We start from the raw sequence: 27,360 nt of genomic DNA on the forward strand, positions 1-27,360 counted from the left end.
GTTTTAGTTCTACTCAAATGAAGGCATTTAGACTCCAATGTAGACCCCTCCATACATAGAACAAAGAGCGCAACAATATTATCGGTATAGCATTAAAAATTGTGCACCAAAAATAATATCAATTTTGGTTGGCACTATGAGAACATTTCAAAGTGGCACAGCAATGTTGCTTAAAAGAGATAAAAAGATACTTTGGACAATAACAAACCACAGCACAAGAAGTATGCAGACATTACGAAATAATAGTGCCAATCATTTTAACAAGGACAACAGTGCCAAGGCATTGAATAGGCATCATAAAGAACACCGAACTACTAGTCTAGCTTAATTATTCAAAAGCTAAGGGACGATTTGAGATCATTTTATTTTTATTTTTATTTGAAATAAAAATATATTTGATATGTTATAATATGTTTAGTTGTTTTTTAAAAACACAACATTTATATGTCCTGAAGTTAAAAAAAAAAACTAATTAGTATTTTAGAACAGAAAAATAAAAATATGCAAAAAATGTATTAAACAAACATATGTTTAAAATATAATATAAAAATAAAAAAAAAGTGATTCAAAACAGCAGCTAAACTTCTGCTACCATTCCCAAGAGAAAAGCATTTATAGTTTACTAAATTCCTGACAATTTCATGCAAGAAACCCGTTAGTCTTTGAGGCGTAAATGCATGAGTGCAGCAAGGTGACTTACAGCTCACCATTTTCCGATATAGCTGCGGTATGGTACTCCCCACATGACACTTGTGTGAGTTTCACAAGTTCAGGAGCTTCGTCTAGAAACCTTCCATAAGCGTTCAAAACACGACATCGCTGTAGCCCCTCACAAGTAAAACCTCTTCCTAGCTGGCCATACTCATTATAACCTGGTATGGAGAGAAAACCATAAGCACCAAATCTAATTAACTGATGAGATTAACAACTAAAAAAATCTCAAAATCTCAAGCATGATCTCAAATAATAGATGTCAAAACTTCAAACAAAACTGGAAAAAAAGGAAGATTTACATAATTAAATACAACTCAATTCCAATTTTACTTACATAGCCCCTTCAATTTTTTCATACACCCCCTCTATGCTTGAAAAGGTGTATTTCACTTTTTTTAAGTTAAACTGGCAGTATTTTTTGATGTAATATGAAAGATTTAGGTGCTATAAATGAAAAAAGCAAAGCTTAGGTGTTAGATAAATACATAGGAATTGGGTGGTATGTACATAAATGCCCCCAAAAACATAATGGTAGGGTGCAACTTTTCTGCATGCATAGAGCTTCTCTACTCTAGATGGTCACAGAAAAATGCATGGACTGCACAAAAGAAAATTTACCCCACGCTTGCAATAAACCCTCATCAGATAAGGCGACCGCATGAGTTGCACCACAAGAGACTTGATGTATAACCTGACAACAATGGATAATAAAGAGAACGACACAAAACATTCAACATTACTACATAAAAAGAAACTTCAGAGAAATAAATTGGAGTGTGACATAGTAAGAACCAAAGCATAAAAAGAAACTTCAGAGAAATAAATTGGAGTGTAACATAGTAAGAACAAACTATATGAATAGTTTGTATTATAAAAAATGCAATAGATTTTACCAATGTACATTAGTATAACCTGAGAATGACCATATAAATTTTGGAAGCGCATTAAATTTACATAGAGCAGGCCATGCATTTAATGACACTGCAAATTTCAAAATTTTCATAACAAAAGTCTAACCACAGAAGTACGGTTCATCAAGCCTTTTCTGAATGACTCGCGACAAACCTTGCTTGTGAGACAAGATAGAAAGTTTGAAATCACTTCATGTCAACCCAAATTTATAAACAAGACCACATAGTAGACATGTTGAACTACTACACTAAATTACCTGTAGCTATCCAATCGGTATAAACCTCATTGCACCATAAAATTTAAAGATTGTCAACGCCATATAGAAAGTTTGACTTGAGTTTTGATGACAGAAAATGTCTTCTAAATTCTAGACATTGCATTTTCACATTGGTGGATTTAGAAGGGATCCGGAGGGGGTTTGTCAAAATAAACTTGTTTATGTATTATTTATATTTATCATATATGTATGTATCTATTCTTTTTTTTACTCATAATAACTATTCAAATTATTGAATCATAATTAAAAAATTGTGAGTCGTTTTTAAATTGTTAGATTGTGGCCCCTCTTAACAGTATTTGCATCAAAATGATGTAAATGGTGAAACAAAACCGTGAAGAGCTTATGAATCTGACGTCCTTTACTTTAAGGCAAAATACAAAATTACTACACATTATAATTAATGTAAAATGAAAAAAAAAAGTATGCTTCTCACTGTATTAGGAGTAAATGCCCCCCAAAATAAGCGTGGATAATTGGAACCCTGAAAAGAAGAAGGTAAAATTGTTAGATGACAGAAAAACCTGCATTAAAAAAAGAAGAGCGGAAGACCTGATTTTGTCCCCAGACCCAAAGCCTGCCAGTAGACATTTTTCCATCATTTTCTCGCGGTTCTGCGATGGCAGCTGTGCAATGCGCTCCGCATGATACATATTTCACAAATTCAGTTTGCAATAACTCTACTTTTCTGGGGTGCTTTGCGCTTTCTTCGGTTCCATCTCCAAGCTGACCATAGTCATTAGAACCTAGTTTAACACTTATTTAGATTCTATTACAGCCAGAAAAATTCAATAAAACTTCTCCTGATTTACACATGCATCGCATATAAGTATTAAACTGTAAAAAATCAAAACTTAGATAGGTAAGTTTCTCTTTTTTTGTACCGGTCCCGGTTTAATTCTAGCTTAAGAGACTCTCCACAGGTTGACAATAGAACAAGAGCTGGAAATGATAAAAACAACTTCTTGAACATTTCAAAACTCCCAGTGATATTTTATTTTTGATTTATCACAAACTCAGAGCTACCAGCTGCTAATTTAGCAATTCATATACCAATACCTTGAACACTAATACCATCATAAACCATGTAAAAAATAACTTTGGAATTGGATGGGTAGAAAAAACCAAAGTTATGAGCATCTATATAGATGTGCATCGAAAGTGTGCTTTCCAAGATGGTTGCAACGAATATGACAAAATTAGGGGAGATCTCGCCTAGGAGTCCAACATCACTCGCCCAAAGCTCAAACATGACAGTCTAAGGTTCTCAGACCAGAGAAAGTTATAGATAAAATTACAGAGGAAGCCCCTGGTGTCTCACCACTCTTTCGATCAGGTGACCTTTACCCATTCCCTAAGCAAACCACCATTTTGACAGCAAAAGCCTCTGAAGCACTTGCACAGGCAGCCACCCACATGTAATCTCCAAGGTTCAGAGTACTATGTCCAAATGCCTGTAATAATCCAATCACTTAACTTTATTTATAAATTTTCCTATCCATCCAAAAACTTAAAAATAAAGGAAGCAATTAAAGAAGATGTCTATAGTATAATGGGCTTTTGAGTTATGGAAAATAGAACACACAATGCTGCTCTCTATAAATTCTCTCTATTTTTCTCCTCTCTATCACTTCAGCCTAGCGGATCTTTGCTGACCTGCATTGTTGTTTCATTAGTCGAATCGAGTAGACGTGCAAAGGATGAAGGTCGACAAATGCAGTTATACACAAATTGTGTCTAAATTGCTCTGATAACTGCCAAAGCCAATCAACCATTACCGTTCACAAAAAGAATCAAATCAATGCATCTAAAATTTAAAAAAAATACTTAAAAAGAAGGCCAAAGACAGAGTTTAGGGGCACAGCAATGATCCTTCCATAAAGTTAGATAGATTACCTTCTCTATGTAAAAAGACCATGACAACGATGACCAGAGACACAATCATGAAATCTTGATTGGGTTCATCATAATTCCCCTTGCCATCCACTCTAAAACTCAAGATGAAAAATTGTATTAATCTTTAAATGTAAACTCTAGTTGTTGCAACTATACACTAAATATTCACTACGTAACGACTAGCCTTAATTAAAAATGATCTCCCATATCAATAGGGATAATTAAACATGGAACTTTGCACTTATAGGAAACCTCAAACCTTAGATCTTAAACTTCTAGCAAAATGAGAGTGAAATCTCAAGGCAATGGCTTATTTGCAATCAAATCTACCTTCTAAAAATTTGAGAGCAGAAATACCGAAAGGATCTTCCATCTCCATTATATGACAATAACTTTCAGGTACTTTTTAAGTGTTGATTGCCACACCTTCTATAGGTGAGACCTATTATCCGAAGAATGAAGGACATTACATCCCCATAACTAGGTGAGTTGAAAGGTTGAGGTCATGACAGACAAACGTGATTTATAGGGAGGTCACAAAAATGAAGCCACCAAGGTAGTTTATGATGCCCCATCTCAAATCATATAGAGGAAATACAAATTCATCCAACCACCTAGCCTATTTCAAGTCAACCAAATTCCTACTTAACATTAATAAAACCTTGAAGTGACACCCCTATTTTTAACTACCTTCAAAGAATTGCCTCTACCAGTTCTCCTACCTCTTCCGAGTATTAAAAGATGTTCTAGAAGCCACTCTCAATATTTTGTAGAATATAAGGTGTAATCCTAGAGACTCTCTCAATTTTTTTAGAAGTTCCAAAATGAAGATACCTTTCAAGTATTCTAAGTGTTGACAACCATACCTTCTATATGCGAGACCTATTATCCCAACAATGAATGATATTACATCCCCATAACTAGGTGAGTTGAAAAGTTGAGGTTATGAAGGACAAATGTGATTCATAGGGAAGTTATAAAAATAAATACCCCAAGGCATTTTATGATGCCCCTCCCCAAATCATTGACGTGGGTGCTGGCTGAACCGGCCCAGGCAAAGGCCAACTAGACCAGCCTATCACATTAAAGGCGAGAGAAGCCTATCCCGATCTTGCTCCAGATATTCTCCACTGCCGCCAAAATCTCCCCTTGCCTTTCCTGGTTGCCACCCAAGTGGAGTGTCTTTCCCTTCCTATTTTATCTATTAGTCAATATATATGCGTGTTGTTTCCTTCTTGTTCTGAGTTACATGTTTTTGCGCTTTTGTTTCAAATTCCAATGTGGAGTTGTTTTACCTTTTCTACGATTGTTTCCAAGGATCAAGGTGTAAATGAGTCAATTCAAGCTCGACCACCCTCGACTGGAGCTTGATTAATTTTATTAAGTTCGAGCTCGCGAGCTGGCTTGTTAATTATAAAGGAGAAAAAAAATGATATTAATTTAAGCTAGATTTATAATAAGAAGCCAATTAGAATGAACAATTAAGAGATAAATAATAACAAATCACTTACTATACAATACAAAATATTATTTTGTAAATATTTTTAATACCTTAGATAAAATCTTGAGATTTTATATATTCTGACTATATTTTATATCAATATTTTTTTTTAAACGAGCAGGCTCACGAGCTAAAGAGTTGAGTCGAACTGGCTTGAGCTTAGCTTGTTAGCTCATCGAACTCAGTTCACGAGTCACTAATCGAGCCGACCTTGAGCCGGCTCACCCCCCTATCCGAGAAGGTGGTGGTGTTCGGCTGTTTCTTCCTCCAAGATGGCGATTAACTCGACCTCTCCCCCTCCCACCTCCCACTCCAGTTGTCGCCAGGCTACTAGTCATCCACTGTTCCAATTGCTATCTTCATTCTAGCCCGCAACAACCCTTCTAAACATCATCCACCTTTTCTACCACCCCGCTTTCACAGCATTACACCACCTGCCACCTCATCTCCTTCCCCAAAGCCTTCTCCACCATTTCTCCCAGCTGCCAGCCTCCCAAAATACCAAAAGAATCTTCCATCTCTATTATATAACAACTTTCAAGTACTAGAATATTGGTTGTATCACTTGCTATAGATGAGACCTATTACCCCATCGATGAAGGAGATTACCTCCCCTCAACTAGGTGAGTTGAAGGGTTGAGGTCACGATAGACAAATGTGTTCTATAGTAGGGTCATGAAAATAAAGCCCCGAGAAAGTTTAGATGTCCCACCGCAAATCATATAGATGAATGACATATTCATCTGACTACATGCCCCACCACAAATCATATAGAGGAATGGCAGTTTCATCTGACCACATAGCCTATTTCAAAAGTCAATCATACTTCTTAAAATTAATAAAGCCTTGAAGTGGCACAGCTATTTTTAGCTACCTTCAAGAATTGTCACACTTCCAGTTCTCCTACCTCCACCGTGCCTAAAATAATGTATATAAATTCATAGCGATTAAAGACCACTAAAATTTTCTTAAAAAATGTATATAAATTCATAGCACTTAAAGGCCACTAAAATTTTCTTAAAAGATAAGGTAGGATACTAGTTAGATACTAGTGAATCCCTCAATTTTTTTTAGGTTCCAAATGAGATACTAAAATTCAAAAGCTTGGAACCTGTAATCACCACACTTCTAGTTCTCCTACCTCCACCGTGCCAAAAATAATGTATATAAATTCACAATTGCTTCAAGGCCACTAAAATTTTCTTAAAAGATAAGGTAGGATACTAGTGAAATACTAGCAAGTCCCTCAATTTTTTAAAGGTTTCAAAATGAGATACTAAAATTCAAAAGCTTGGAACCACTAATCACCCAAAGCTACCTTCATCCTAGGCTTACCGGAGGGACCTTTCAACAATAAAAAATATTGGCCAAGTTGCTTGAACTATTCAAAAGCCATGTCAATAGTGAAGAAAATAATGAAATAATTGAATCATCTACCTCGATTCACTCTGGAGTACCACCTCCCTCTCCCAATTAGTAGGGCCCCATTAGTGATGGGGATCACCCTAAGCTCATTATGGCAAAAACAAGAGCTAATACAAATCTACGAAAAGAAGGCCACATTATATTATCCTTATTGTGTTTAGAGGGCTCGTTCATTTGAGCAACCACTTAGGATTGCCAATCTACTCGGTGTTCGCAAAGAACAGTCGTCATACCCCTCACAGTAGCATTACAAGAAGCAATTATCAATATATCCAACAATCACCCCTATGCAGCCTGAGTAACTTGCCATGATAAACAATTTAGAGGACTGTTTGCCAAGTCAGTTGTCTATGTAGGCCATCAAAGTGGAAGGATCAAACAAAATCATAGCTAAAATACTCGGCATTACAACACTAATTGAGACCAAGGAAATCAGAGTCAACCTCATGTTTGTTCAACATGAACATCACTTTGAACTAAGCTAGTAACACCACTCGCCTCTTTGACTTTCTCTTTGGTTTCGACAATCCCAAAATCCTCAGTACCTCGACATAATCTAGAATGGCGTAAATGTTGTACGTGCATACAAGAGAAATTTACAATGACATGAAATGATTTCATATAACGGGTGGATAAAAGCTAAAGCACCAACTTTTAAAGGCCTTAATCGCGAAGAAATGTTGGAAAAAGGAAAGGTTCTTGGGTATCTTTTCCTTCCTAGTATAGGAAATCAAAGTGACAATGCACATGAACCAGCTGGCCCTAACTTGGGTAGAAACAACTCTATAGAAATTCAAGGTATTGGCCAACTCCATCACAAAGAAAGCCTCAATTCAATTCAAAACTATCGTGCATAAAAGAATAATTCATCTTTTTCGAATGAGTTGAGAAGCTCACTAGCCAGCACAGGTTGTATGTTGAAATCATTGTCGTAAACAATAATAAAGAATACACACCGCATCAATGAGCATAAGCTTAAACAATGAGTCTAAGTATACTCACCCTCTTGAAACCCCTTTGCACACTTCATTAGAGGGGACAGCTATGATTTGTAGAAGATTTGAATAAGGATGGAGAGAAGATTGTGTGAAAAACCAAAATAGTAAAAGAAGATCCTTGAAGGGTCCAAGTATACTTATAATGAAGAGAGGCCATGATTTTCAAGGCAAGCATCACATCAACCACAAATACATAGATCTATGTCATACCTCCTGCTTCATTGCCACATCAGCTTTTCACTCATATCCCAAAAGAACATGGAGTGGCTGACACAAGTAAAGCAAATGAAAAGGCAATAAAAATAAAAGAGGCTAGTACACCGGATTGGCATGAACAAACAATGAAGAATGAAAAAAATTTATTAGAAAAAAAATAGGGAGTACACATAAATTACAATTTCTTTATATATACACATTACATAAAGGCAAGTTTATCATTACTTGCCAACAAGGAAACTTTTGCAAACAAGGTCATTTAATAAATCCTTTAGACAATCTCATTCCTAATTAATTTATGTAGAACAAACTTGCTACTAACCAAGTATTGGCTTGTTCAATATAATTACACGAATTCATCGATAATAAAAAAACGCAAAGTTCAACTCCAAAACTTTTCAACAAGGGTAGCATAAGACTAGCCAAAAGAGGGAGCGCTCTATCTCCTCTAAGAGAAAGCCTTTCAATACTTTCACTAATCTAAGTTATTCATTCAAAATTCGCATGCATCCCCTCAGTGGAACCAGTGATCCCCCTCAACTTAGTTACTTTGGCCTGCAAGCACCCTAGTGGCACAAGCGAGCTATAACATGTCACATGGGTTCAAGTGAAGAGGCATAACAGAGACGTGAACACTATATCAAACACGTGCTAACATTGTTTGTTAGGAAGGCTTTGCTAATGACTTTGGCAATAGAATCCCTATGAACATCTTATAACTGACCCTTCAAAGGCATACAGGCAATATAAATAAAAATTTCAAGAAGCATGAATTCTCTATTCAAAAGATTATAGTGGGAAGCCTTACCCAAGGAAGGGATCCAGGGACCAAACTCGCAGCCTCCGAGACGTCCGGTCGGTGGCCTAAAAGCTCACTCAAAATCAACTGGACAATGAACCCATTCAGGATAGCAGCCACAGGACACAATGGAATAACCCCAACCAATGAGGTTCAACAACTTTACCTTCGCCAACAACTTGTCACTACTCTCTACTCCCTAAAAAAGATTCAACAACCTCAATTGGACCCTCGAAAGAATGAAGGAGAAATTAAAAAAAGATGTCGATGATCATAATGGATAAATACCAAATTTTTTCTCAATAAATAAATCATTATTTTAGTCTCTTAAATTTTTAATTTAGAAAAGAGAAATCACCAACCTGTAACCTTAGGATCATCAACCTGACTAGAGCACTTGGAGGGTCACAAGTGTGAAACAGTACAATGCATGGTATTTGGTCTTACTCTTTGAGGTACACTAGCATCTACGTTCTACTCCTTGAATTTGTTTTTTCCTTTGAATTGTGAAACAAAGAGAATACCTCACAAGTCACTAAACTCTTTGTAAGTTATGATCAACTTATATTAGTTTTGTTTAATAAATATGAACCTGAAGTCTATAATAATCTCATAAATGAAGCAATCAATGGACTCTATCAGGTTGAGTCAACTACATCCTCTAAGTAAACTCAGGACCAAAACAAACCTGAGGTCTAGAATAATCTCTTAAATGAAGCAACCAATGAACTCTATCAGGTTGAGTCAACTACATCCTCTAAGTAAACTCGGGACCAAAACAACTCAGGATGATGAAATCGTGGGATCTTCAGCGGGTTTTAACTATCCCTCACCACTTACTTGAAACTTAACAGTGGTAAAATTCATTAACCTGCACCATAATTTAAATCGTAATTGATGCTACTATATACTACGCAATCAAGTCCCTAATAACTAGCCATAAATGAAAGTCTTATTTCATTATGGGGGAAGTAATTAAACATAGAGGACTTGCGCTTATGGGAAATCTCGAAACCCATATGTTAAAGTCCTCAAAAAATGAGGGTGAAATCTTTGAGTAGTGTCTTATTTATTATTTATCTGCCTTCAAAAACTTTGACAAAAAACTCACGATAAACTCCATACCTAGAGTTGCAAATGAACGAAGGCACTTTGTGAACAACTCGAGCTCGGCTCAATTAAAATTCAATCATGTTCGTTCAAATTAGTAAATAGACAAACTTGAACTTTTTTTAAAAGATCAAAGCTTAAATGAACTAAACATTAACATAGTTGAACTTGTCATTTATGTTCACGATCAAATTCATTTGTTGTTCAACAAATAACTTGTTAAGTAGTTGATATTAAGCTCGATGATAGCTCAGATCATAAATGATAAATTATTTAAATAAAATTTAGTTAATTAAAATATTAACTTATTTGTTGATAGCTCGATGATAGCCCGCATCTTATATGATATATATAAATGCTCGATATTAAGTTTATGTACGTTTTAAAGTTGTCATTTTTAGTTGTTTGGTTAAATCATGCTTAAATGCTACACAAATCATTCTACTAAACAACTCCTAAATTAGAGATTTATGGCAAATTGTAGGAGAAAAGAGATTTAAGATATTATAGGGTTTCAACTTTTTAATCAATAATTTAATAATTATGATCAAATTTGTAAAATTATTTATTGATTTTTTTATGAAATTCTAGATACTCATTTAAATTTTTTAGTTTTTTTATTAGCTCTTTTAAATACTCGTTCACTTCTCATAAATAAATGAAGTTCAAACAATGAAAAATTTAAATAAGTCAAACTTGAACAATATATGAAAGCTCAACACAAGCTCAAGTCAAACATGAACAACTTATAATTATACCAAACCAAGTCCAAATTATGGTAAAGTGGACACAATTACAACCCTATCCAAACCCCAAAAAAAAACCCCACTTTCATTTTCATTATTGAAGGACGTTAGAGCATTGAATTTTTTAATGCCTGCAAAGATATCTATAATATGTTATATTTTTGAGTTGCGATGAATAGAATGGTCAGAGATTTTTTTAATGGATTTTTACTCTATTTTTCTCATCTTTATCACTTTAACCTCAATGATCTAGTCATTAAGGGTGCGTTTGGGAGCCCGTTCCTTCGGCCTCTCATTTTTGGAATGGCGAATGACGTGCTTGGAAGCCTCTTTTTTGTGTGTTTCACTATCAGTAGACCGCTAATCAGCGAAAGCTGAAACAAAGGGGGGCCTGTGTGTTTCCGCGACCCGAGCTCCGTTGCGAGTGGTAGTTGATGTCCCTGCTCTTCAATTCATGGAATACCTGACCATCTTCGCGCAAATACCCCTCACACCTCTCCTTGTTTGTCAAGTGTTTTTAGGACTGAAACCGGTTGCACTTGCCTCCCTTTGTTGTCAGTGTCGTCGACTAGTTGTCTCCCTCCGTTGAAGATTTAATCCTTTAAGTCTTTTTTGCATTTTCAATTTCCCTCTGCTTCATTGGCTCATTTATGTGCATTGTTTTTTTTTTTTCTCTCTGGAAATTTTTGTTGTCAAGTGTTTTTAGATGTTTCACCAAAGGTCGATTTGCACTGTGTTTGATCATGTGCATTGTTTTTTTTTTCTCTGAGAATTTTTTTGCACTGTGTTTGATCATGTGCATTGTTTTTTTTTTTTTCTCTGAGAATTTTTGGACATATTTTTATTATGCTTGCTCTGATGTTAGTAATTTTCGATTTGTTTGCTCATCTCTTTTTCAGTCTAGAAGAACATTTTGCGGGGAGAACTTTAACCATGGGTTCCATTTTTTTATTTTAAGATTTTTAATATTGGAAATGCATCTGCTTTGATGCAAACTTGAAGACGGTATCTATTTCATTCATTATCATTCATGAGAAGTTATGGAATGATAGATATATGAGTATTGTTCTTCTATTTCTCTGAGAACTTTTCTTAGACTTGCTTTCTAAATGTTTGTTCTTATGTTAGAATTATCAATTTAATTGTTTTTTCCCCATTTTCAATCTACAGAAATATTTTGGGGGGAGAAATTTTAGCACTAGTTTTTTTTTTCTTTTATTTGAAAGTGTTATACTATTGGAAATGCATATGTTTTGAGGTAAATTATAAGGTTACAAAATAGATTAGTTACCAGAATCAATTTTCCCTCATGATCATTCAGGAGAAGTTATGGAAAGATAGATATAAGGTATTGTTTCTCTTTATCGCTGAGAATTTTTCTTAGACTTATTTTTTAAATGATTGTTCTCATGTTAGTAATTGTCAATTTAATTACTCCTTCCTCATCTTCAATCTACAGAAATATTTGAGGGAGAAATCTGAGCACTGGTTTCATTTTTTTCTTTTATTTGAAAGTATTATGCCATTGGAACTGCACATATTTTAAGACAAACTTGAAAGTTACATGGAAGAAAAGTTAGCAGCATCAATTTTCCCTCATGATCAATCAGAAGAAGTTATGGAATGATAGATATGAGTACTGTTTCTCTGTATCTTTAATAATTTTTCTTGGACTTGTATTTTAAATGCTTATTCACATGTCCGTAATTGTCAATTTACTTGATCTTTTCGCATCTTCAGTCTATAGAAACACTTTAAGGGGAGAAATTAAAGCACTAGTTTCATTTTTTCTTTTATTTGAAGGTGTTATACCATTTAAAATGCATATGTTTTGAGGCAAATTTGAAGGTTACACGATAAATACAATTAACAACATTAACTTTTTCTCATGATCAATCAAAAAAAGTTACAAAAGGATATATATATGAGTATTGTTTTTCTGTATTTCTGAGAATTTTTCTTGAACTTGTTTTTTAAATGTCTGCTCTTATGTAAGTAATTGTCAATTTGCTTGTTATTTCAGGCTACAGGAGAAATTTTAATACTGAAAATGCATATGTTTTGCGCAAACCAAAATGTTTTATGCTAAATAAGTTAGCAATCGTGGAAGGTTATAAAATTGTTATTTAGAACAATGATGAAATATAACTATCAAAGGGCTCATCCGGTCACCATTTGTCAATTTTAAAATTGGCAAGTTTTGCCACAGAAACTCTACCTATCGCTAGATAGCATGTACAAGTGTTGGTATGAATAGAAAAAATGATGATTATGGATGTAGTCTTCTTTGATTAAAAGATCTCACTAAGCTATAATGATTCATTCGAAGGCCCGATTTGGCTAGCGTGATTGAGGCAGAGGAAAATTGTTGAGAATTTATCTGGCATATAACCTTCAAATTTACATCAAATTATATGCATTTCCAATTGTATAAATCTTTAAAAAAAAAAAAAAATAGAACCGGTTCTCAAACTTCTCTCCCCTGAATGTTCCCCTAGACTAAAGAAGAGTCAATAACAAGCAAACTAACAATTACTAACATGAGAACAGACATATAAAAAATAAGTCCAAAAAAAATTCTCAGAGAAACAGAAAAATAATCCTCATATATCTATCATTTCATAACTTCTCATGATGATCATGAGGGAAAATAGATATTAACTTATCTATCATGATTTTTGAGATTCATCTGATCTGCTTCGGATGGTTTGTGGACCCATAAGTTTGTTGGTTTTCATTCGTAATGATGCTTTTCGAGTTTGTTTCAGTGACATATTTTAGTTTTATTCTGAAATATTTTGTAGAGCAATGATGAAATAAAATAAAACAAAAGCTCAACCGATTACCAATTATGAATTGTGAAAAATGACCCTAAAACTTTGACACAGATATTGATTGTTCTTTATGCCTAAAGTACACAATTGGTGATCTTGGATGGAGCACTTTTTGATATTATTGATTTGAATCTGAACTCTATTTTTAAATCAACTTTATTATATTTGTTTTCTCTTCAAGTATTGTTGTTTTACATGCTAAATAATATTATTTCAACACTATTTCTTATTTATTTATATATCAGATGAATAAACAAAAGGAATGTGATATAGCTACTATTTGGGATTGGAAGACGAAGATAATTTTCTGTGATTAATGCTTGAAGAGGTAGAAAATGATAATAAACTGGTCCTACACTTCAATAAAGAAGGTTTGTAAAATATCACGAAACACTTTCAAGAAAGAATTGGTAAACTATACGACAAAACTAAGTTGAAAAACAAATGAGATCAACTTAAAAATGATAGAAAGTTATTGAAGGAGCTAAAGAGAGGGGCTACTGGTTTGGGGTGGAATCTTATTAGTAAAACAGTTGATGCACCAGAGGAGTGGTGGCAAAAAAAAATTTCAGCAAGTAGAAAATCTTACATTCAATAGTAATTAATTTAAAATTATGATTCTTAAAAATCAAGTTTGTTAATTGAAGGTCATGTCGAACGCTAAAAAATTTAGACTAATTGGTATTGACCCGAAGCTGGAAAAGTTAGATACTATGTTCCTCGGTGTTGTAGCAAGAGACGTCAATGCCTGGGCTACAACACAAGAGCCCACTTAGAATTTGGATGAGCCCAAATGTGCTCATTCCAATGAGGTCCATGAGGAACAACAAGAGAAAAGAGAGCAAGGGGAATCCAGTTAGTCCAAACGTCCTGCACCCTCGTCATAGAAAAGGAAAAAGAAAACTAAGGTTAAGGCGACTAACTTATCCTAGCATATCTCACAGCTGGTGACAAAGTGCACCAGTATCATAACTAGTGTCTGCACAGCTCTACATGCATACCCAACTATGACAGATTTTGTCAAGTTACTCGGCTCTATCCCAAACAATTTTGGTAACATGCCCCTCTACTTATTTGTTGTAAAACTTCTGAGGACCAAAATAAGCGGGGGACTTTCCTTACACTACAATTCCTTACCTTTATTATTTCTTAGAGAGTCAGACTAACTAGATGACACACCCCTCTAATTTTTTATTTGTTGCTACTATATCATATTGCTTATTTTTACTAATTAACATTTCCATCGTGGACTATGTCTTGTTTCAACTATTTCTGACATCTAAATAATTGTAGTTTTACGTAATTGTACTGCTTTCATTGCTTAGTTTAAGCATTTTCCTGTTATTTAAATAACCTATTCTTTTTAAACAAATTTCTTTCAGACAAATGGAGCCACCAAATAAAGAGGAGATTATAGAGATAGTTGAGTGAGTAACTATCATTACTAGCATAGTTTATCCAATTCATGAGTATTATCAGAAAAACTCATGTAAAACACTTTGGATGTCATCGTCATCTCTAGGTAACAAATGGGTTGACTAATTCATAACATACTTCTGATGTCAAAAATTATATTCTGCTATTTACTGGATGAATTTCAATCCAAATATGATTTGCACAGATCTTCACGATTTACATCCCGAGAAGTTTTAATCATCACGTTTTTAATTATGTCACACAATGAGTCGATTTGTGTTGCTTCTGAGTGTTTCTAACACTCTAAAGAGATAACCAGCAGATATTTTCACATCAGGGTGAACTCTCTGGTGAAAATGTCGAATGACAATGTCAAACCATTAGACCCAACTTTTGCGCAAATACCTCGGGAAATCCACAGCGATCCGAGATACATGTCATTTTTAATGTTTTGATCTTTATTTAATCTAACATTACTACAACAACAACAACAACAAAGCCTTAATCCCACTACGTGGGGTCGGCTACATGAATCCTTTTTCTCTATTGCGTCCTATTTAGTGTCATATTTTCATTTAGTTCTAGTAAATTAAGATCATTTTTAATACAATAAGCCCAAGTCTTCCTAGGTCTACCTCTGCCTTTCTTAACACAATAAATGAAAATATGTTTAACACAATAAACATATTTTCATTTAGTTAATCTAACATTACTACAATAAACAAAATTTATTAATAACCTATATTGTAACATTTTTCTCTAAAAATAATTACAGAAGAGCAATTGATGTCACACATGTCGATGCACGCGTTAGCGGTGAGAAAAAATAGCATATATCGGAAGGTGTGGGCTACTACACATAATATATTAACAGTATGTGATTTCAACATGTGTTTTACATTTCTGATGGTAGGCTGGAAAGAGAGTGCACACGACAAAAGAGTTTTTAAATTTATAACCAAATGGCGTGAATACAAATTCCCGATGCCTCCTCAAGGTTGGTGCACTTTAGTCATATTATAATATTTCCATTTGAACTAATCAACTAGTATTGCCTATATTCAGAAAAATATTACCTAGTCAACTCGAGATATTCATTGCAACGGAGGTTTTTAAAGCTATTTCCCAACACAAAGAATCAAATTCCTAATTTTGAGTGCAACAGTCAGATGATTAGAGGGAGGAATAAACTCTTCAACAAAAGACACTTGTCATTACGGAGTGTATCGAGAGAGCATTCGGTGTATGGAAGAAAAATTGTGTCATACTCCGAGATATGCCTACATATTCTTTCAAAAAATATGTGAAGATAATTGTTGCAACAACAACACTCCATAATTTTATACGAAGGCATTTATCTTCAAATGATAACGATTTCAAGATCTTAGATGAAGATCCAATTTACATGTTTGAGGAAACTTAACCATCATCAGGTCGGACCTTCATTGCTTGAAGAGGACTTTAGTACAAATGAGCACTTCACTCCTGAGAGAAATATCCCTATTTATTTGTTGTTGATTCATATTTCAACGCTATGTTGGTTCTTTGGATATATATTTTCTAAATATTTGTAACAATCTGTATTGTAGTTTTTTATGACCTGACAACCTTTATTTTTTATTTTAAGACTTCTATGTTTTTATATTTTTTGAAGGTTATATTGCTTATTTTTTTTAATTAAAGCTATTTATAATAACAGGAAATATGAGTTCAAGAGCATCAGTACTTCGAAAGTTTTGCCCTGTCATTGTGGCTATAGGGGTGTTCAGCATCAATCAAGAATGAAAGGCAACTATGGAAAAAGCTTTTACATTTGTTTCAGAAACAGAACTCCTGTAGATTGCGACTTTTTCCGTTTAGTTGATGACACTGATGAGTTCCCTCCAGGCCGTGATCAGGCGAGGGAGATGCTAGCATGAATAGGAGATTATCCCGAAAACTTGATCATCAGGAACTGAAGACAAACATCATTCTAGGTCTGATAGTTACTATTATTATCTTTATTATTATATCTATATGTTTCAAGTAACTGCTCACCTTTTTATGTATTAGAGTATTTTGCACTAATTGATGTTTTTCTGATAGTAGGACATCTTACTGTTATTTAATTATAATTATTCTAAAAACTGTACTTCTTCTAAAATATTACATATATAAGGGCAAAATAAATCTTCTAATAAAAAATAGTTGCAGCACAACAAATCTCTCAAATAGACTCTTGTTTCTTCATCAAAAGCTTTCTAACAGCTTCTGACAAGTTCTTCTCTAAGAAGCAACTTCTAGGAAAAGCAACAGTTGCCCCAAACACACCCTAAGATTCACAAGTCATCCACAAATGGATTTGGGTCCAGCAACAACCATATGTAACACAATATAATTTAGAAGCACTCCTACTGAATAGATACCACCTAAAAAACTGTCAAAATGTTATTGTTTCGTGTAAAATACACGAAGATATCTCTTCTTTTTCATAAAACATTGTTGAACTCTCTATGTCCACTATGCAAAACGCACAACATGGCAAGGAAGTGATTCATCAACCAAATATAAGAACAACAAGAGTGAAAACAAGAAAAATCTGAGGAATCATATAATCAGATAAACGGAGTCCATCACCTCCTTAAGACTTTTGGGCTACAGAGAAGCTGCTAGAATTTGGATTAATGATGCTTGCCATCTAATGGAACCGTCATGGCACCAAACATAGAACATTCTGCAGGTTAGTGAAGAATGTTTTTCAGTGTAGAACTCTGTCATCCTTATATCGTACAGATTATGCTCAACAATGCCGCATACGACGTGAATGATAGATACTAGCAAAGCTTCTCATTAAATGAGACACTCTTCATCGTTGATTCTTTTCCAATTTTAAAAAGATATGTTCGGCCCGCTGCAAGAAGCAACCAAGCACACAAACGAACAAGCAGTCTTTTTTTTTTTTTTTTTTTTTTGCATCTCATTTAGTATCAGATGTGAATTAAAACAGAAGGAATAATAGGAGATCTAAAGCTGTACGATTCAAGAAACCAGAAAACACAAGGATTATGAATAATTCAATCCCAAAACAAGCAGTTAACGCGCACTTAAACTTTGTTCGCCTCCACGCCCATCTAACTTCAAATTATAAACTTTCGAACATTGAAGTGTAAAAAGCTCACTAAACGATACAACAAAAGTTACGAGACAAACCCCATGTGTACAGAGACCCGTCCGACGCAACAGCTGCAGTATGCTCGCGGCCACACGCAACATCTAACCATCGCAAACTCCTCCCTCCCGGCACATTAAATAGCTTGGGAGAAAGCCGCTTCGGGATCCTCAACTGACATTCCTCCCCCTTCCTGGCAGTTTGCCCGCAGTGGTTGTACCCCCAAACATAAATCGCACTCTTCATCGGGAAGCTCACGGGCTGCAACTCGCACAAAACCCCATCCGCATCCATCTCCCAACCCTCCTTGCTGTTCAAAACGATCAACTATATTACATAAACAACAATGCCGTAATAAAAACAAGTTACGGAGATAAAAGATCGGCTCATCACGCCATCTGGATTTACCTTCCGCAAGCTTCTGAACGGGGATCCCGACACACAGTTCCCAACTTCCGTCTTCGTATTATACCCTGAAAGCGGAAGATAATGGAAACCCAAACAAATACGATCAAACTCAAAACGTCTAATGCGTCTTCGCCAAGAAAATAACTATCAAAGGTAGTAAATCGTCGCATCTTAAATCAGTATTACCTCCAGAAATCTTCCAAATTGGGATCCCAAAATGAAAACTGTAGCCAAGTGTCCTTCTCAAGCAAAAACTAGAATACTACTTGAGGAAAAACAGACGAAACCGACACAGAGAGACAGAGAGAGAGAGGAACCAGATGAAACAGACCAGGAGGAACAGACGAACCAGAGGGGAGTTACCCACTTGGATATTAAAATAATGGAAGATCTTTAAAATTAACAAAGAAGACAAAGCGAAGAGGATGAAGAAGATTCCAGATGGTTCGAGAGACTAACGGCTCCACGATTGCAGGATTAGGGTCATCATATACTAAGGATTATTTTCTAAATAAAATATTACTTCCGAACAACAGACGCGATAAAATATTGTCCAATATATCACGTCTCTTATCTACTCATACCCGTATTATTTTCCCCTTTTAAGGATTCATTTTATGAAGTCAATCTATTGCTCTTATATATTTTTTTTTCTTTTTTTTAGTAACTCTTTCATGTAAATAAATTATATACGTGCTCCTTTACATAATTTCCCCTAAAAAATAAAAGTTATATTCCCCTTTCAGTGATAGAGAAAGATATAGAGATTGAACCAAAAAGAAGTCAATTTGACCTAATAGATTCAATTTGATTTCTCGTTGGTTCAATGTCAAATACGGCGATGAAACTGCATCTGGACCGTCTCTTTGAACATGTGATCTGCCGCACGTAATATATAATATTTTTTCTACTAGAAAGGACATGTATGATTTTTATCTTTTCAAATTTATATAATAAATAAAAATCTTGTTAAACAAATCAATTAACATTGACTTCAAATATAAAACTTAAACTTAAATAATTAAGATAATATAAAACTTAATTACATTTAACAAGTCCAACAGTCTTAATATGTTTTGTTAAATAACAATCTCCCATTAATGTTGGAACTAAGCATAATTAAGAGAGCATTTTGAATTAGTTAGTGGAGCTTCAATTCGAGCTCTCCTCAGTGGAACTCATTGTTTTTCTTATTATTTGGTTTTGTTAATTTATTTTTTTTTATTTTTTAGTTAATAAAATACAAAAAAAATAATTAATAAAATTTAAATTATATTTTAATTATACTTTATTTAGATTAAATTAACCAGTCAATTTTCTTAATGTGGGTAAAATTTTAAGCTGTAAATAATACATTAATTAAATAATAATAATATTTAATAATAGAAATATATATATATATATATATATATAAAAGCAAGTTGTCTTTCTCTGAACATGAATGCATGTGGACTCCATACGTAATATTTTTGTCAATCATTACACGTGTTACACACTATTGTACAGAATGCGTATGCATACAGACTTCGCGTGTAATAATTTTTCACCACACTTCTTTAAGAAAAATAGAAGGGTCAGCTCATGTAGATTTTAAGATATTGGCCTCAATTTATTTGCTACAGTAGACCTCTTTGGACAATAAAATTTAAACTCAAAACTTGAACTACTGAATAATGATAAAGAAGCTATCACTCTTAGCTGATTAATATACTAGTTGATTAAATAAGAGTTTGTTTTTTGGGGCATTTACATACATATCACCCAATTCCTCTGTATTTACACATCTAGCACCGAAGTTTTACTTTTTTTACATTTATACCGCCCAAAGCTTTCATGTCAGATCAAAAATACAATCTTTTTAATTTTTACACATGAAATACACCCTTTCATGTATAGATAAGGTGGTAATATGCAAAAATAAGAGTACACAGCTTCATTATTCAATAATTAACAGATGCAGTAAAATAAGAAAGGTCTACAGACTACAATCATGAAAAATCACCATAAATGAATCTCTGCTGAAAAAATAACAATAAATTTCAGTCTGAAAAGTTCAGTTGAGTCATCAAACTGATTGAAGAAGAAAACCAACCACACCAATTCCATTACTCAGGTCACAAATGCAAAATTAATCAAAATCATGTAAAAACTCATTGAAAAACAACCAGCAAACAATTTCTGTACAACATCTATCTCATTCCAAATCATTTTAAATCTTCAGAATGTTACAATATACAGCAACAGCAAAAAAAAGTGAAAAAGTGGGTCAAGTATCTGTACAAATGTGAAGGCTCTAAATCTCTGTTTAATTACCTTTCCTTTACAAAATGCAACCAACAACAAAGGCTGTGTGCATGATGTAGACATGATCATGCTTTTCTTTTCATAGAGCAGAAGATTTTCTCCAAAAATATCAGGAAAAAAAAATTAAATTGGATGATTATAACTTCATTGTGATTCAGTGAATAGCATCACCTGCAATGGAGAAAACAAAAGGAATAAATATCAGGAAGAAAATGCACAAGGAATGGTTTAAAATCACTTATTTTCATATTGAGATTTATTTTAATGGGTCCATCTCATTGATAAACTCATAATCCGAAGAACAAAGGTCTTTAGGGGTATCTATATAAATGCCACTCATTCCTTCTGCATTCATATATTGGAAAATTTACATATGTAGCGCAAAATACTTCTGTACTTGCATATATCACTCCTAAAATTTCATATTTACATACATAGCACTTTGGTGCTCTAAACCTATGTATGAAAATGTGTATTTCACTTTTTAAAAGAGGTAATAGTTCTATTTTAATATGATATTAAAGATTTGAGTGATTTTCATGTAAATATGAAACTTTGTGTGAGAAATACAAATAATAAGAATTGGGTGCTATGTACGTAAATGCCCATTGCATATCTAACACCTAAACTTTCCTGTTGATATTTATACCACCCAAAATTTTCATATCACATCAAAAACAACATCATTTTAACTTTTAAAATGGATAGGCAATGTGGTATGTGTGTAAAAACCGAAGTTTAGGTATTAGTTATGTAAATGTATAGAAATCGAGTGAGTATGTATGTAAATCTTCCTGTTTCTTAAATTTATTAAGGAGGCTTTCCAAGTGGATGGAGATACATAAATTGTAGAATAAATATGATATTGACATCTAGGATTTGAATTTTTAGCAGGAGTAGATTAGTATGAAAATAATCATGGAAACAAACTAGACAAAGTGCAATGTGGCAAATTCTTCATATAAGTCTATCAGATTTCATCTTCATCGGCATACATTGCCGGCTCATATATTGAACATGATCAATTGTAAAAGTGCTCCTTGCACATTTCGCTATATTAAGCAAACACTCTTTGATCTTTCCATGGGGGTGTTTGACCGCCTATAAGATTTTGGTTAAATAGGATTTAGTAAATCTGATAAATGTTGAAATTCAGAATAGTGTTTGGTTCAATTTAAGGCTAAATCCATTAAAATGGTTTATCATTTTTGGCATAAATCCACCTCTGTGATTTTCTTCCGAAGCCAAATCAATTAAATCCATGTATTAATCAAATTAACTAAATCCAAATTTACGTTAAAAAACTAACGGAAATGCAGAAATTTTTAATTTAACAAAGTTCGAATTTAAATTCGCCGAATTTTTTTTTTTTGGTTGGATCTGCGTAAAGTGTTACGTATATCCTACCTAAATCCGGCTACCCTAAGTTTCACCGTGTTTTATGAGGCAATCACATATATAACCGTCAAATTTTGGCCACAAAACTAACACTCTCCTAACTCCACTTATAAAATTCTCCCCCACACAACAAAACCCCAGCCTATGTTTCCTTTTTTTTTCCAATATTCCAATGATCTGATCAAGACACGCACGAATAAACTGATTCAATAGTTTAAACAAAAGTTACAAGAGTTGGGTGTTATGTTTTCCCCTTTATTTAAACCTCAAATGTATATCATCAATCTCAGCAAGATTGTCATACATAATATAATGACCCAAAGTCAAATAAGAAATCCAAATGTGGATATATTTATGATAAGAAGCTATGATATGATAAGAATATGCTAACAAGGTTGCTTAGTATGTTAATCATAGCATCAACGAATATGTTTGACATTTCATTAATCAGCAAATAAAATCAACTATTACAATGATTTTTCTCCATATGTAAATTAGTTAATTAGCAACAAATAATAGTTAGATATTGTTGGATTGACATCCAAAGTAGGTAAATATTTAAGACATTTCGAAAATTGAAAAAAAAATGTTATGAATAATTGAAGTCTCAAATGAAGGCTAGTTACCTTGCCACAGAATGGGCATTTGTCACTTCTCTCCATCCATTCATAAATGCAACTTAGGTGGAAATGATGAGAGCACAACAGTGTAATCTTTGGATTTTCCAATGTGTATTCTGCAAAATGCCATATGATATGAAACAAGCAAAATCATGGAAGGACAAGAGATATCAGAAGGAATAGCTACTATAAATTATAATAAAATAGAAGGAAAACTTGATTCTATCATCAAATATTTATAGCCAGTTCAGAATCGACATACACACCACCCAACTCCTATGTATTTACATATTTAAAAGCTAATTTTTTTTTATATTTATAACATATAGCACCCAAATCTTTCATATCACAAAAAATACCACATTTTTAACTTTTACAAAGTGAAATACACCTTTGATGCATGTGTAAGGTAGTACGTATGCAAAAATTGAAGTTTATGTGTTAGATATGTAGATACACAGGAATTGAGTGGTAAATATGTAAATGTTCCAATAAAAAAAACAAAAATAGTTATCCAATTTTAGCATCAATTCTGCTTCATATAGAAAAGTAAAAACATTGGAATTTGGTCGCCTGAAGTAGCATGGCAACGGTCAATAGTAACAGAATTGAAATTTTTTGGTGCAGGAAATTATTTCACTTCCCAATATCAACTCAAATAATTGGTCCATAAATTGATGAGAAGTAGATTGACAGACAAGGATAATCATACTTGGTACAAATCAATGTCCAATATGAATAAAGAAAGGAGCTAGAAAACCAAAGGCAAACATTTTGTAAATAACATTTTAACAGAAAAGGTTATTTTAAACTGACTGAATTTTGAGGAAGAAATAGTTATCAATCTCAAACAATTACTAAGTCTTGCTTCTCTATGCAACAAGATTTGAGTAAAAAAAGAAGGGAAATTTACATAACACTCATTTTTTAAGTGTTTGCATATCTAGAACCTAAAGTTTAATATTTATGTTATAACACTTTAGTGCCAAAACCCATATATGAAAACGTGTACTTCATTTTCAAAAATTTGCAATAGTTGCATTTTGACGTGATGTTAAAGATATAAATGTTATGCATGTAAATATAAAACTTCAGGGGTAAAATATGTATAAGAATTGTATGGTATAACACGTAAATGCCCCAAAAAAAACCTAGCTGGTTTTAGCTGAAAAACCAACTTTCCAACAAGCATCTTGACGTGTGTTAAAGATATAAATGTTATGCATGTAAATATAAAACTTCAGGGGTAAAATATGTATAAGAATTGTATGGTATAACACGTAAATGCCCCAAAAAAAACCTAGCTGGTTTTAGCTGAAAAACCAACTTTCTTCGTTAAACCTTTTTTTTTATGCAGATTGATATCCCTGTCCTCTTCTCTGAATGGGAGCAAATTTAATCAATCATTCTGAGTTGTATGCTTGTCTCTATTACTCAGAATCCTTCAAGCAATCATATAATATTCAAGCAAATCCCAAAAAATTATTTTTTCAAGCATTCCGAACACCACATTCATCGGGCATTTACTAAAGAACTGATCTATCAAAGGAAAGATGTTAATAAAATAGTAACAACTTTTCTAGTAAATGAACAGAGATCAAAGAGTCCGCAATGCAAATTACTAGAAATGAGTTGAGAGTTCTAAAAACAAAAAAGAAGGCCATAACTCATGTAACTTATTTCTTAGGCAAAAGAATAATATGCATCATTATTGCTAAAATTTAATGATCGTCTTTATGTGTACTTCTTTTCTGTTATGAGACGTTAACTTTGATTTATACATCTTTTGCACAAACTCTAGCTTTTCACTTGGTTCTATCCCTCATTCCTCTCTTATTACTTTCATAAATATTCTATCTACCCTCATTATTTCCTCTAAAGTATATGATCAAATTCTCTAAAAGCCTATTTAGATTTCATTTCTTTTATTGAGTGTTACTTCTACCATTTATCGCTCTTTCTATTAGGTTTAACACGTTTCTTGGCATTCAAATTTAAGCCACATTCAACTTGGTAGTCAATAAATTCTTCGTGTTGCCAAACACTTGGACTCATCATCATACACCATGCATTATCATCACTAAATTATTTGAATATCTAAGTAATATAATAGCAGTTTTATAAACTAAATCATCAAGCTTTCATGATATTCAGTTATCACAAATACTCTCAAGACACAATTCAATTTTACCCTGACAACTATAACTCGAGAAATTATATCGTTAACTATATTCCTATTCTTTCCTATAATAAATTTAATGCACTTAAATCGAACAAATGTCACTTTATCTTCTAACACTCTTAACTAGTAAATATTGATTTTGCATCTCCTGATATTGCATATCATAGATTCAACCATTAATCTAATCAACATAAACCTGTTATCATAAAAAATTTCTCAATTATTCTACCTTGTAATCTACTTCATTTACAAGTGGTCTCGCCATCAAAATTATAATGACTACAAATACCACAGACAAGTGTGCCTTATTGAGAATATCTTTTATAAAGATCAATATAGCACACCAAAAATTAGAAGTTTAAGGCAAATCCTTGATATCATTTCATAGAAAATATCCACCATTAATCCTCCACAATGTAGAGTGAAAATTTGAACATGTTTATAAATGGTGAGAAAGTCAGGCACATTTTATGAAATAATGATAAACTAAAATATAAACAGAAAGAGGAAATGATTGTTCCAAGTTACAACTTGTTGGTAACAACATTTTAATCTTTTATGTGGACAATTTCTTATTTGGAGAAAAGGTTCGAACATCGACCTCTAGTAGCAATTTTACCAACAATGTTGAACTTCGGCTCAACACGAGGAGTTTAACCTCATAAGTAAAATAATGACAACAACAATCAATGACTTCATCCCACAAAGGGGGGTCGGCTACATGAAACTTTTTTTTCATTGTGTCCTATTGAGAGTCATTTTCATTTAATTCTAATAAAATGAGATCATTTTTTATACAACAATCCCAATCCCAAGTTTTTTTTAGCCTATCTCTAACTTAACATAAGTCAAATCTAAACCATCCACTCTCCTAATTGAGATTTCAGATGCTCGAAGTTTAACATAATCAAACCATCTAAGACGACTCACTCTAATCATGTCTACCACTGGAGCTACACCAACCCTTTCATGAATACATTGGTTTCACATTTTGTCTGTAAGTGTAGAGTCACTCATCCCCCTGAGCATTCTCATCTCAACAACACTTAACTTACTCCTATACTTCTCTTCTACAAGCCAACATTCTACTCCATAAAGCATTGCAAGTCTCACCACTATCTTATAAAATTTTCCTTCAAGTTTAAGCGGTACTTTTCTATTAAGCAATAGGCTCGATGCATTCCTCCACTTCAACCATCGAACATGAATTCTACTAAAAGCGTCCCCATCCATATCACGGTCACTTTGAACCAAAGAGTTGAGATATCTAGAACATTCACTCCTTTTAACTATTGTTACAATCCCGCCACTAGATCTACAACTAATAAAATTATATTCCATATATTCAGTTTTAGATCTACTCAAACAAAAGACTTTAGACTCTAAAAATGACTTTCATAATTCAACTTTTTTCTTGAACTCTCTCTCTAGTCTTATCCACAACAAGAATATCTTCAGCATAAACAAACACCAAGGTATATCCTCCTATAAATGTCCAGTAAGAGCATAAGTAACAACTCTAGTATACACATATTTAACGACTTGAATATTAGTAATATCAATACCTTCCTTTTCTACGACTCTCCAAGTTACTTCGCTTGAATATAAGTAATATCAACACCTTTCTTTTCTATGACTCTCCAAGTTACTTCTTTTGGAATCTTATCATATAAGCTTTTTCTAAATCAACAAAAATCATATGTATTTTCTCCTAACTCTTTTTGTACTTCTCCATCAAACCACTCAATTAATGTATATATTTCATAGTAGACTTGTCCGGCGTGAATACAAGTTAAATTTGAGAAATTTTTGGATCACGTCGTATCATGTGTTCAATACCATCTCCCATAACTTCAATGTATGATACATTAACTTAATTCTTCTATAATTTGCACTATTGTATATCTCTTTTATTCTTAAGAATATTAACTAACAGACTCTTTCTCCACTCATCATGCATCTTTTTAATTTTTAAAATAATATTAAAAAATTTTAGTAAGTCATCTTTTTAATTTTTAAAATAATATTAAAAAAATTTAGTATGACAAACAATTCTCAAATCTCCTAAATATTTTTACACTTCTATTAGAACATTATCAGGACTTACTGTTTAACCTCATAAGTGGTGGAAAAAATTGACATGTTGTTATCATGACATTACTGAATAATCATCAACACCATGGATAAAAGCTGATAAATAAGAAAACTCCATGTCAGAGTACCCTTCCAGCAACTTCACTAATAAATTTCAAATAATTGAGAAAATTTTCGACACAAAACTGAAATAAAATCTCACGATTTTAAAACTCATCTCTTAATGCAATTAAATCTTGACCATCCCTTCCAATGTCTCCAGCATGTATATCTACAGAAAAGCATTACGCGTTGATAGCAAATTATTGCCAAAATATATATTGCTTACTCATTATTCAGCAAGATGTGGTTTTGGTGCACAA

At 33.3% G+C, this 27,360-nt stretch overlaps 2 protein-coding genes across 10 annotated transcripts in view; both read right to left on the minus strand.

The window, feature by feature from the left end:
- The window catches only part of LOC110023855 (ultraviolet-B receptor UVR8), a 28,144-nt gene extending 9,391 nt beyond the window's left edge, over positions 1–18,753 (minus strand). For 5 of the 6 annotated variants that reach the window (XM_020723474.1, XM_020723473.1, XM_020723472.1 and 2 more), the window contains exons 1-7: positions 18,587–18,753; positions 18,401–18,465; positions 18,034–18,302; positions 2,456–2,649; positions 2,340–2,387; positions 1,333–1,405; positions 701–872 (exon numbers count right to left, since the gene is read on the minus strand). In XM_020723474.1, the coding sequence (XP_020579133.1) occupies positions 701–872; positions 1,333–1,405; positions 2,340–2,387; positions 2,456–2,649; positions 18,034–18,286 (740 nt within the window). In that variant the 5' untranslated portion in view covers positions 18,287–18,302; positions 18,401–18,465; positions 18,587–18,753. Of the gene's footprint in view, positions 1–700; positions 873–1,332; positions 1,406–2,339; positions 2,388–2,455; positions 2,650–18,033; positions 18,303–18,400; positions 18,466–18,586 lie in introns of those variants that run through there. The other variant, XM_020723476.1, reaches the window with a different exon arrangement.
- Positions 18,754–20,632: 1,879 nt separating this feature from the next.
- LOC110023879 (E3 ubiquitin-protein ligase At3g02290-like) overlaps positions 20,633–27,360 on the minus strand; it is an 18,403-nt gene continuing 11,675 nt past the window's right edge. For 2 of the 4 annotated variants that reach the window (XM_020723511.1, XM_020723510.1), the window contains exons 4-5: positions 22,729–22,838; positions 20,633–20,875 (exon numbers count right to left, since the gene is read on the minus strand). In XM_020723511.1, coding sequence (XP_020579170.1) covers positions 20,849–20,875; positions 22,729–22,838 — 137 coding nt within the window. In that variant the 3' untranslated portion in view covers positions 20,633–20,848. Of the gene's footprint in view, positions 20,876–22,728; positions 22,839–27,200; positions 27,270–27,360 lie in introns of those variants that run through there. The other 2 variants (XM_020723509.1, XM_020723512.1) reach the window with 2 other exon arrangements.

Source organism: Phalaenopsis equestris, unplaced genomic scaffold, assembly GCF_001263595.1.
Source record: "Phalaenopsis equestris unplaced genomic scaffold, ASM126359v1 Scaffold000233, whole genome shotgun sequence".
In the NCBI taxonomy this organism is placed as follows: domain Eukaryota; kingdom Viridiplantae; phylum Streptophyta; class Magnoliopsida; order Asparagales; family Orchidaceae; genus Phalaenopsis; species Phalaenopsis equestris.